The sequence below is a fragment of the Acanthaster planci genome, linkage group LG14 (genome assembly GCF_054643075.1).
Source record: "Acanthaster planci isolate LZ-2023a linkage group LG14, COTS_SCS, whole genome shotgun sequence".
Classification (NCBI taxonomy): Eukaryota; Metazoa; Echinodermata; class Asteroidea; order Valvatida; family Acanthasteridae; genus Acanthaster; species Acanthaster planci.
Window position 1 is genome coordinate 8,266,236 of NC_141790.1, and position 12,502 is coordinate 8,278,737.

At 38.8% G+C, this 12,502-nt stretch overlaps 1 protein-coding gene across 1 annotated transcript; it reads left to right on the forward strand.

Annotated features, from left to right (window-relative positions):
• Nucleotides 1-1,127: 1,127 nt before the first annotated feature.
• Nucleotides 1,128-6,170, forward strand: LOC110985388 (thialysine N-epsilon-acetyltransferase-like). Its single transcript, XM_022246370.2, has 4 exons — nt 1,128-1,387; nt 3,711-3,905; nt 4,213-4,253; nt 4,619-6,170. Exons 1-4 carry the CDS (start codon nt 1,264-1,266, stop codon nt 4,826-4,828), a joined length of 570 nt encoding a protein of 189 aa, XP_022102062.2. The 5' UTR covers nt 1,128-1,263; the 3' UTR covers nt 4,829-6,170.
• Nucleotides 6,171-12,502: the final 6,332 nt, after the last annotated feature.

Consider the following 12,502-nt stretch of genomic DNA (forward strand, 5'->3'; position numbering starts at 1 on the left):
GACTTGGATGAGGGATTTTAGAGACACGAACAACGAAGACAAAGAACCAAAACTTTAACATTTCGATCTAAACTTAAAAACCAACCTGTCCAATAATACATATCGACAAATGCTGCTGCGCGTACTCGTATTTAAAATACCATTTAATGGAAAGTAACATGATTTTATGACACTGAGTGTTTAGCTGAAACCTTGAGAAGAGTTTACAATTAATTAAATGAACTTAAAGATATAATCGGCATGCACGAAAAATGTCTAGTCTATATAATAACCGTCACTAACGAGAACCACGTCGGCCGGCTAATTTTTTATTATTTTTTTTACCTTTTTTTAGGTAGGGACATCTCAACGTTTATACATTTTCCTTCTCACGTATGCACGAACAAGAACATGGGAACGACAGAAAAGAAAGGTTGTCAATATAGTTCAACCTATTTGCATGTGTATTTTTAATAACATTACTGAACGTGAGTATTTCTTTAGGGTTCTTCAGTTAGAATTATTCTTCCAAAATTAATAAACAGCGACCGTGATGGCGCCGTGTGGGCAGTGCGAGGGGGTTCTGGAACCGATCAGTGTCGGTGACATTTAATCTTTCAGGCTCTAGGGAACTTGGAACTAGTGTAGTGGCATGATGTGTGCACAAGGATGACTACTAGAGAAGTAACGTACAAAATGGAATGCCAGCCTCGGTAGTGGCAGTATTACAACTGTAAAAAGTAATTAAAAATATAGGTCTTGTGGTCTGATTGCATTTCTGTATTTTATTGGTGAATAGTTGATGAAAGGGGCATTAAACCCTCAAACAACTGTATTTTGGGCAACTGTTATTATAGGCTTGTTCCTGTCATTTGTACATTTTCCGGCTTCTACCGTTTTCATTAAATAAGGCCTATTTATAGTTTTGTAAATAGATTCAGAGATTAAAAAAGTACCTCGAGCACAATGCACATTGCATCGTGCTACATTTGGCCAAAAGCATATTACTGTACCGATGTTTCACAAGCAGTGACGACATATGACCCATGGAACAATGTTCCGGTTGTGATACTGCCTACCGCGTACCGCCCGCCACGGAGTGCAACGGCATAAGTGGCGTAGTATTGAATAAATTATCGTAAGAGCCCTTCCTTTGCCGGGGTGGTTGTGATACTGCCTATTCGATATGCATGAACAAAACCGCGTGATTTCTGTCTGGTACGTGGTGCGGCGAGGTTTTTGAGCGTTAACTAATCAAAGGTCATTTCTCCAGGCGACCTAGCAATGGGTTTCCGATATATTGTGCGTCAGGCGAAGCCTGAAGACTGCGGAAGCATCTTGAAATTGATCCATGAGTGGGCGGAGTTGGGAAAAGATCCTGACCGAGTAGTCCAAAACACCGAAGAAGGTCAGTGAGTGTAAATGTTGGTCCAACCACGTCTGCTTTAATATACATACCTGTGTGAATTTGCGGTTATTTGGCACGCACAGGCCTAGATCAGCATCGCAATTAGAACTTTCTGTAGCATGCTAGACTTTGTGTCTGCAAGTATCGCCCACCTTAAGCAAACTCCACCTTGGATACATGTATTAAGGACATTAAGGACTTATGAACATACAGGAGCGACTGCCCCGGTAGGCCCCTTCAATTAGAACTAGCTGAAACGTATCCTGTACACATAAAAGGGCTCCATAGAAGTATCTTCCTTTGTACGGTAGCTGGCAATGGGCTGTACTTGGCAGAAATGAAAAGTCTGAGGCAGTCGTTCAACGACTGCCACAGTTAAAGTTTAGATGTAGGGTGAATAAAGGATAGTGAAGTTGATTTCCTTGTTGAGATGTTGCACCGTTATGGATCGACTTGGTATTGAGGAACATCAGTTGCAATTTTGTGATTTATGGATTTACAAAGCAGGGTTAGTCTAGTAGGGCCTAGTCGAGTGCATCATGTTTCCATCCAAGGGCGTTTATCATAGATAAAAAAAAAAAACACTGCCTGTGCACCTGATGAAGTCCTTTCGAACGATTCTGGCACTATAATTATGGTGAACTGTTCCTGTCTAATGGAAAAGACCGATGCGTCCACTAAATCACGTGACCTATAATGGGTGTGATCAACCCCATTGCGACGTGATTTGAATGTTGTTTACAAACAACAGAACCTATTTACGGTATAATAACCAGCACAACAGCATATAGTCTGAGTACCCACGGTCGGCTTTATTTTCGGTGAAAATAATGATACTTGTGAAACACTTCGCTGTTGGTGGATACCGTGTTTGTTGATATATATATATTAGACACCCACTAGTGGTCACATGACTTAGCGGGTGCAATCGGTCTATTTTGTTGTCCTGGTTGTAGACATTTCTTTTGTTTAGAACTATTGACCACCATTTTGTATAGATCGAACTTTTTTACTTAAATGGTTAACACATACCATATCAACCATGGGCAATGCTTGCATCCATTTCAAAATTGTGGAGTACAAGCATTATGTATGTGTGTATGTTATTTTGACAAAGGCAAGGAAAAGTTGAAAGTTTCATTAACCTGATCCATGCTCTGTATTGGGATTAATTTTGCAAAGAATGGTTTCTGTGGGGCATTCAAATGTAAATTTGTGTTGCTTAACCAAAGAGCAACATTAAGAACTTACCATTGTGATACCAAATGTATTTTGAATCTAAATACGTGCATTCTTGTCTTTAAGTATAGCAATGTACTACCTGTGTGTCTTCGTAGGGCAGTGTTGAAATAAATGTTGAATAACTAAAAAAAAAGAAGAGCTGTTCTGTTGGGCCTGGTATGCAAGCAATTGACTGACAAGTTGAAAGGTGGCCTCTAGAGGCCACATTTATCCTGAGCTTGCAGAGCACAATATATTTTGGGGTCTAGCATTTCCCTGAAATCATTATCAGTCCATATGCATGTGCCTTGTTCAGTTGAAAATTTTCAAGAAATAAAGTTATCCCATTTCCCCATGGTAATAATCAATGCTGGAACGTATGATGCAGGCACAAAGGCTACTGGCTAGTGTCTATGAAAATTTGAGGTATTATGAAATTCGTCAGTACACTGCATCAGCACTAAATGAAATATGACGTACGAATTTGAAACCGTACCAGACACGTCACAGTGAACATGACCTTGACATGTGGTCATTTATACACCGACATGTACATGACAGATGAAAACCTAATGTTTATTTTGGGGAGTGGCGTTCATTCAGCCCATGGACAAGGAGCTCTTCCCAATGTCAGTGGCCAATTCCAAAGACACAAGTACATATGTGTACATATTCCGTTAAGACTGAGGCAATTTTTTCGTTTTATTTTTGTTCTGTTTTATTTTTTAGATTTACTAATGTTTCAATTTTTAGAATACTACTGGTACGATTTATAAATTGGTATGCCTTTCAACTTAAGGGCCCTGTATATTGTTAAAAACTACTCTGAACTGGAATTTCAGTGCTGTATTCAGGTACATGTACTTCACATGTGCATGATCTGAGGTACTACGATTACTTTCCAAATACTGCAAAAGTATAATGCAGTCTCAATTTACACGTAAATTAAGAGCTACATGTGCAGGTATTTGAAGGAACTCAACCAAGAGAGTTTGTTATTGTAAACTCATTTTTATCGTGCAGTTTCTCGTAAATGTAGGCGTACATGTAAAATACATGTATGCAGTCAGTCCTGAAGCATTCATGAATTTTACTCAATTAGACTTGCGGGATAACGGCTTTGGGGACCATCCCGTCTTCCAGTCAATTGTGGCCGAAGCAATTGATGATGGAGATTCAACAGACGAAGCGCAAAGGGGGACAATGGTGGGATATGCCATATACATATGTACGTACAGCGCCTGGACTGGAGGGGTGATATACCTGGATGATCTTTTTATCCAGCCAGCACACAGAGGTAATGAAATAGGTGTAAGGGAGGCCTAACTAATTTTTTGTTTGGGGGGGAGGGCATGTACTCTCATCACACAGTTCCTCCAAGCATGTGTACTTGAATTTCTTAAACTCCCAACAAGCACCTTGGTTACGAATGGTTACATGTAGACTTCGAATGCAATTTTTTTGATGTCGAGGTCAAGGTATATTTGTACCACTCCATCACACATAACTGTGTAGGCAAAATGCCATCCTCTTTTATCTCCGTTATTTCTGTCAGCATTATTGTCTTTACTAACCGAACATGCACATTTAATTTCATTACACAGGAAAAGGTGTAGGAAAGGCAATGGTCTGCAAGGTGGCAAAGGTATGTGGTTTGGAACCCTGCTCGTGCGTGTACCGTTTGTGCCTGAGTTTGTTTGCCAATTAGCTGGACTTTTAGTGATGGCAATGTAAGCATTGGTCACATATTGCGGTTTGCGATTGTAAGCGAGCATCTGGAAACTGCAAGGTCCCAGATGCTCAAGAAACTCTGACTAGAAGCAGAAACGTTGTTGCCTTTCGAACTTTTGTGTACACCACTTACAGCTGCCATAGATTCCACGTGGGTGTGTTTCTGTGTTAATAGGTACTGACGAGTTTAAGAAATTTGGGGGCGTTTATTTCTCGCTTTCTCCTCGTTTTTGATTTTTTCCAGTCAGTTGGTCATCTTTTGATTTTGATTTTCTGCAGATTGGAGCACAAAAAGGCTGCCAGGGCATGCAGATGTTTATGCAGGGATCCAACAAAGCCGCCCGTCAATTCTTCGATGGGTTCAACGCTGTTGACATCAGTGAAAAGGACGGCTGGAGTGTCATGTGTGTACAAGGGGATCACCTCTCGCAGCTTGGCAACTATTTGACAGAGCCAGAAGTAAAAAACGACATCCAATTCCTTTGTTAATGTGGCTGCATTCATCATGCTGGAGGAATTTCAATTATAGAATACATGTTTATCAATAATGCTTGGACTGATATTTTCATTACTGAGTCATGATCGACTGTCACAAGTTAGTCAAAGGGTATACAATTATGTTCGTTGGAGCTGCGTTCTACAGCTATCTCCCAATATATATCGGCTAATTAAACTCACCTGGATTTAATTTATGGATTAACATTAAGATTACTATTTAATAATTAAATATAACTTATCTAAATTTAACATTTTGTACTTCCAAAAAAAGTCAAAAAGTTGCAGTTTGTCTTCTCGTTTGTAGTTAATATCATCAGTGTATGTGTATAGATATCCCCTTTTTATTTGGATTAGAAAGGCCGATCATTGTGCAGTCAAATCAAGAACCGGTAACGTTTTGTCAGCACAGTGAATTTTAACAAGCCTTAGTCGTTACTCTCTTGATCCCGAAGGAGTTTGATCATTTCACCTTCACGTAAAAGAGGAATAAAAGAATGAAAGAGGAATAAGAAAAACTCTGTTAATAATGTAACAAGGGTTCTTCTAACATTAATTTACGGATATGGGATTTGACTGTAGTCCAGTCGAAATAATGACTTATTCATGGAAGGATTCTTGAATAATTTAGGGACAATTTCCTGCAAATTCATTTTAATGTACTTGTTCCTACCAGTGTGGTGTCCTTTCCGAATAGAGTGCAACCAATGTGGGTGCAGAGGAAAAATCTCCAAGAGAAAACCGTGACGAACTTGAAGCTATTCACTCGGGACATTCTGACGTGGGTAAAACTGAACACAATTTTAGTGATCTTGGGTTTTGAAGAATCGGTGATTGAAATTTATGGAACTGAAGAAGGAAAAGACTTGAAGAAAAATACTATGGGCTGTCAACAGATATAAGGATTTTCTTCAAATAACCTTCATCTCGGAAGATCTTGATTCTAAGGGATTGGGGAAGACCAGGGAAAAACGTTAAAGAGGCATTGAGGCAAACAAAGCCTGTAACAGAGTGATGTCCAAAAATGAGGCTAAGGCCTAATTAGAAAAGCTTTTCTACCAAGATGAATATAGGGATACCAAGCAAGAAACTCTTGAAACTCTCGTAAAAACGCAGGCGTAAGGTTCGAATCTAATGAGTTTAGCAGACCCGAAGTTAAATGATGAGAGGACATTCAATTTTTCATAACTTTAAAATCGTTTGAAAATCTATTGTGAGAGATAAAATTTTGAATTCCCGGTCGAATATGATAAAATAAACATTGGCTTTCACCTAGCCGTTAGGGTTTTTCTTATAGTTAATGCAGTAAACAGGCTTATGATGAAGAGAAAACTAACAGCAGTCCGTTGTGTGAACATTCATTGCCCGTGATGTTAGAACTACAGAATCGATCACATTTGCAAATGCGTGGTTTGCAAATTCACGATTCAGTCATGATCTGGCAGACCTTGTCAATAATATCAAAGCCCACGCCTTCAAGGCCTACACATAGTCCTGCATAAAATGTTGTCCACGTTGAGCAGAAGTTAAATTCGAAACAACAACAACAGCAGCAGCGATTTCTTCATCTAATTTTGCAGGGAACGAAGACCATTCAGTTTATTGAAGATCTATGTATAGCGATAAATATGGCATATGGGAAGAAGCATTGCCCCCGATCGAAGGTCACTGATTCACTGCCTTTCACCCATTTTAGCTGCAGTCAGTGATGCGAGACAGCTTTGACCAATGGTTGATTTATTGCCAGTGCATGGTCACAAAACCTCAGGCTGCTGCTCGCATCCAAAACAGGTACCGTGGCACTTGAAATGAGGCATGGTGTTTTGTCACTGACCGTGAGTTTCACATTGCTAGAAAACCGGCTTACCGTGACCCCGTCAGTTTGTGGACTCGGTGCCTGATAGTCTGGACGATAGTTTTTAAAAGGGCTCGTTTTAGGGGGAAGAAGGAGCATTTTGAATACAAGTTGGTAATGTGACCTATTTAACCTAATTTGGGGGTGCTGAATCCGAAAATGATGGATACCAAGCCGAATTTTGAGTTAAAGGGTCATCATTGCTGAAATAAGTAATTCATCACATTACCTTTAAAGGTAAAGCCCTACTTTTTTCCATTGACCTCAAAATGAAGGCTCAAAAACACCGGCTAAATAGACAGCATATGACCTACGTTTCGCTTATTGCAAATGGCTGCTTTTATTTTTGATCAGGTGATATGCTTCTCTATCTTTAAGTGCTAAGTAACTGTACAGCACATGCATATGTTGCTATTACGTCTTTAAAACTATTCATGGTCCTTTGGGAGGAAATTATACATAAATGTACTTTCACGAGGCAAAGTAATTTTTCAGTAGACAGAATTACAATGGGAGTTTCCTCTATTTCTTCTTTAAAGTGCATAAAGGGTAGAGCACTGAAACTTAAACATTTTTAGATAAAATAAAATTTATAAGTTTGATAAAATGCTGCCATGCTTTGATTCCATTCCAGTATGGTTATGTGCCGAAATTAACTGGAAAATAAATATACTATGTTGTCTAGAAAACCAGTTGTTGGTTTGCACATGCTATCTTTTCTCTTAGAAAAAAATACTTCTAGGTTTCCTTTACATGTATTGTAAGATTCGTTATCTCACAGCTGTAAAAAAATATGAATGTTACTAGTCTCACCTAATAGATGATCTACAAACTGATTGAGGAACAAGTAAATCAACCAGTGTAGTACGGTAAGTCATTGGATTTCAATGTTGAAAAATGCTTCCGATTCCTTTTGTTGGCGCCTACAAGGAAGCTTGGCTTTTCAACATTCACATTGAAGGGTTTGGCAATTTGTACGGGAGCTGTATGACATCAACTCCCGGCAAGCATCGGTAATAGTACCACGGGTCATCAGAACAAGTTTGAGGCCATTTTCATCACGTTGCCAACCCATATCTGCTCTACATCTGGGAGCACTGGAACTAGGGGGCAGTGAGCCTGCTTCCAGATCACTGGTTGATATTAAATTAGCTAACTTTATGTGTAAATGAATCGAGTATCTATTTCGGGAAAGCAACTCTTGTTTGCGAACCTTGGAGAACATTCTGACTCGCACATCATTGACCAGGTCAATTCTGTTATAGCCATATACATCTGCATAAAAAAACTTCTCGGTGGAGAGGGGAGTCGCTCAGTGTTTCTACTTCAAACCTAATCAATAGATGGTTGTATTGGATACAGACTGACCAGGATGATTGTTTGGTGTGACCGAAGAAATAAGAAGTAGTGTCACGGCCAGTGAGTGTATGGTATAGCAAAAGCCCATCCAAACAACCAGTGGCATTTAACTATGGACATTATTCATCCGTATGTATTTCTGCTTATTAGCAGATCCTGCCACCATTCACAATTCTTTACATGTTGCATAATTAAGTGATATGTCAGACGCAGGAGGGCATCGGTGTCCCATGCTGCAATATCTGTGTATACATGTACATTACATGGGCATTGATGGCATGTAGAATAAAGACGTGTATCAACCTCTCCGTGGGTTGCTTGGACAGGAATGACATTGGTATTGAGTATAGAACACCAAACCTCAGTTTCATCCTCAAAGCAACCCCCAACAACAATTTCTTTGTAATGTGCTGCACTTGCAAGGAGCTCTCTTGATAAGAAACGAGCAGTGTCTGCCTTGTTTTGTGACAAAGTGATGTAGTTCGCCCAAGAGCTCGGAAAGGGCACATCTCTGCTTTCAATAACACGACATATTTACCAAAAATCTTTTGTTTTTTCTATGCTATCGAGTACCTGCTGTTATGAACTCATTTCTATATCTGTTTTAACAATAATAATAATAATTGAAAATTTATAATGCGCCGTGTCCATAAAAATGTTCAACGGCGCAGTACAAACTGACGTTAAATATTATTTACGAAACGATAAAATGACAATAATATTATCACCGCGCTAGTACCCAAACTGCAGTATGGGGATACGTCTGTCCCACCAACATGGGGAATAATTTAACCCAAACCTAACCCTGCTGGCATCAGCGATGTTTCGATCTTTCCCGGGGACAAACGCCTCTAATCGTACCTACGATAAAAAAAGGTAATTATACCAGACATAGTGACACTAAAATAACGAATCACAGCTAAACCTACGTTAAAATTAAAAATAGTAATAACCCTCCTTAATAAAACTAAGACTCAATTCTTTGGATGAACGACAACAAAATCAGGTTGGTATCCTCACTTTTTGGACTCCTGGGATATTAATCCGATGTAAGGTGTAGGTTGCTTGCTTCTACTCAAACATTTCTGAAATAATAATAGCCTAGACTATGGAGTTATACTGTATGAGTTAGGGCAAAAGTAAGAAAGTGCAAATCGTATGGATTACGTCATCCATAAAATGACAACAGTCGAACAGGAAGTAAACACTTCTGATAAAAAACACTGCATAAGTAAAATCTTACAAATGTGGTTAGCTAGCCCATTTTTAAAAACATAGGTGTTTTTTTGTATTTGCGTTTTGTTTTGCAATCTGTGTGTGCAGAGCTCGAGGAGTAGTTTTATAAGGGATCCTGAATTCTGGTTGTACAATGCATTACCTGGGTTGCTTGGCTATGGGTAGTTTTCTGTTTTTTTACCGTGTATATTCTGTACTTATGTGATTGTTCTCTACTTTATTTTTGTAATTTTTGTATGTGAGGGTTGTTATTATTATATATTTCTGGTAATGACACCAAGGATTCCTCAAAAGCGCCCCAGGCACAGTAGCTCGCAAGCCTGAAGAAACCCGTAGAGAGGAGACAGTGAGAAGCAGTTACATTTGTAGAGGTGGGAGGAAAACCTCAAGGGAATATTCTGAGTAAAACCCACGGAATCAGGCAGGGACTGAAAACCCAATCCACAAGTGGACCGGGTCCGCCGGATTCGAGCCTGGGCTGCAGAGGTGGAAGGCGAGGAAAGAGCCACTACGCCAACCTGACTCCCCCAAAGGCTGTAGCCTTTGGAAAGCAGTTTCAGTTATCTTGAAAGGACTGCTTTCGTTAAGTTTCTAGTAAATAAAGTTAGTTTTCCTGTGACTGTATGCATGGAAACACTGCATTCATACAGATGAACGACGAAATGAACCTAACCTGCCAGTGCCGTTTTCTGCCAAGCCAGGCAGAGCACTTGCTTTATCCATCTTGCAGTAATTAGGGCACCGTGCAGAAACAAGAGATTCAGTGGCAATCTGGGCTGATGAGTTTGGAAACTCATTGATTTGGAAACTTATTCAGTTCTTGTAAAAAAAGACAACGATATTTCGATATTACTTAACATAAGCTGACTTTATGGTAATTCAGAGGGGGGATAACCGAACGACAAAACAGTCAGCATGGCCAGCAGGCCAGGGTCATATGAAAGAATAAACCTACATGCGCACTATCGATCAACCACTAGTAATGTTTTCGACAAAGGAGCTTGAATCCTGAAAATCAGTGTAGGGGAAGTGCAAGAGAGTTGAACCATTTTAAAAATTTTTATCAATATTTCCCTATTAAATATAATTTGTTGGAGGTGTTTGTGTGGTAATACCATGTTGACGTACGATTGCATAGTTTATATACTTGGCTATTTTTGTACGATGGAAATCCTATAAAAAAATTAGTCAAGTGGCTCAACGCACCCGCAGTGTAAGGAGTATGGAGCAATGTCTTCGGGAGAGTTGTGCCAGCTTTGGAAAGCTTAACCAACAAATATGGCGTGGAAACTTTGCCTGTTAATAGCGATAAAAAAAGATAGCTAACAGAATTGACTGATTTTCTCTTTCATGAAAATAAATGTATATTACAGCATTGAGGTGTTTGTAAATAAGTTCAATCACTCTTCACAAGACGAGATATTTACACCTACACATGAAAATAATCACCAAGTATTACTATAAAGTTCTGCTTTATTCTTTCATCGTTCACCAACTGGGAATTAAAAGTCATTTTCCTTTGTGTTTCCTAGGATTATCCCTTGCACAGTGAACAGATGAAAAAGCAAAAACAAGTAAAACGTCAGAATAAAATGCAACATGAAACAATGGACAATGGTTTCATAAAATAAAAAACGCTGAAGATCAGTCAAATCTGTTTGAATTCTTATAACAGATCAACACCCAGAGTAATACAAAGGCATAAGAGGGAGCATAAGTATTAAGTCTTCTGTTTCAGTTATAATGTAATAATGTGCTATGTTATCCATATCGATTCGTTATCACATTTTAACAAGATTTTAAGATTTTGTGAACTCTGAAAGCTTACATCAAGTTCCATGATTGCTCAGGTTGGCACAAAAATATGAACTACTTTTCTACATCGTTAACAACTAAAACAATTTACATCATGAGTAAAAACAGGCAATGCTGTGCAATAACAGTTCAAACATAGGTTTAATCCAAGAAATATGTCATTTTTGTATGATTATTTGGAAATTTTCTCATGCAAATGTCCACTTGCAACAATAACTGTTGCAAAAACATATACATACATGTATATGCGTAATCCGTCAGTGTGCAGCATGAATACGATTTGTTTATGACTTAATTTTCCAGCAAATATCACAATTCATCCAAGCTAAATATACCATTACTGGTCGAAAAGGTAATGGTCTTTGAAGGCTATATTTTATATTTATAGTGCATTCAAATCTCATTATCACATGGAAATTGATAATTAAGCAACACCATTTTACTCTTTTTTACGGAATATTTTGTCCAGAGTAGCTTGTGCACTTACAATTGTTACAGTTTAGTACCAAGTAAATGCTTGTGTTGGCCTTTCAAAATAGGTGTTTCTTGTAAATATGTGGTACTGTTTCCACCCCGTGGGAGTAGGGTTTTGAGCTAGTCGATCTGTCGCTTAGCAAAACTTTATTTATTGCATAAAATTTCTGTGAATCATTTATTTGTTTATTTCAAATCTTTATTTTTTAAAATTTATTTCAGTTAGATTAATCGTTTAATGCTTCATTAAACAACCCAACAAGTCTCTTGTTGCATACAGTATTTAGAGAAATTACAGCGAATTATTCCGTCTGTGCACTTAATTGTCCCTCATTAGTTAGTAAGCCAAGGAACGAAATTTTTTGTAGTGTCATAGTTTTTAACAATATAAAGGGATTTTCTAGAAAACATCAAGCTCTGAGCGGGACTATACGTCAGGCTTCGGGAGGGGATTGCCCTAACAGCTACGCCACTGTTTCCATTCTTCAGACAGCTGTAAAACAGTTTGGCCTAGGGCCTAACAAGTTAGAATTTTCATATGTTATCCCCCTCGAGCAGAAGCGTACCCTCGTCGTTTGAAAAGAGCAACATTGGTTGGGAGTGTTCACTTGTTGGTAGCAATGCGACTCCAACACCTGCATTCTTTAGTCGTTCGTGAACCAGCGAACCAGCATTCTTCCTTCCTGCGTTATATAAAAGAATAAAGGCGTCTTTCCATTGTCCACATCAACACATACGCCAACCATTGTGTATCTACGGAGCTCTGGAAGTGCCATCCAACTTGTTTAGATACCATATAATTTTTCTTATTAAGTCGACTTATCGAGTCGATAAATGATGTCAAGTCGACTTACTAAATCTAGTAAGTCGACTTGGCGAGATATTTCATGACATCAAGTCTACTTTCGGAATTCCCTGTGTCGACTTGG

Bases quoted from the DNA above. Each gene is read 5' to 3' on its own strand.
- LOC110985388 (XM_022246370.2), top strand. From the start codon at position 1,264: ATGGGTTTCCGATATATTGTGCGTCAGGCGAAGCCTGAAGACTGCGGA. The intron at 3,906-4,212 runs GTAATGAAATAG...TTCATTACACAG, and splicing joins TATCCAGCCAGCACACAGAG to GAAAAGGTGTAGGAAAGGCA. The intron at 4,254-4,618 runs GTATGTGGTTTG...GATTTTCTGCAG, and splicing joins TGGTCTGCAAGGTGGCAAAG to ATTGGAGCACAAAAAGGCTG.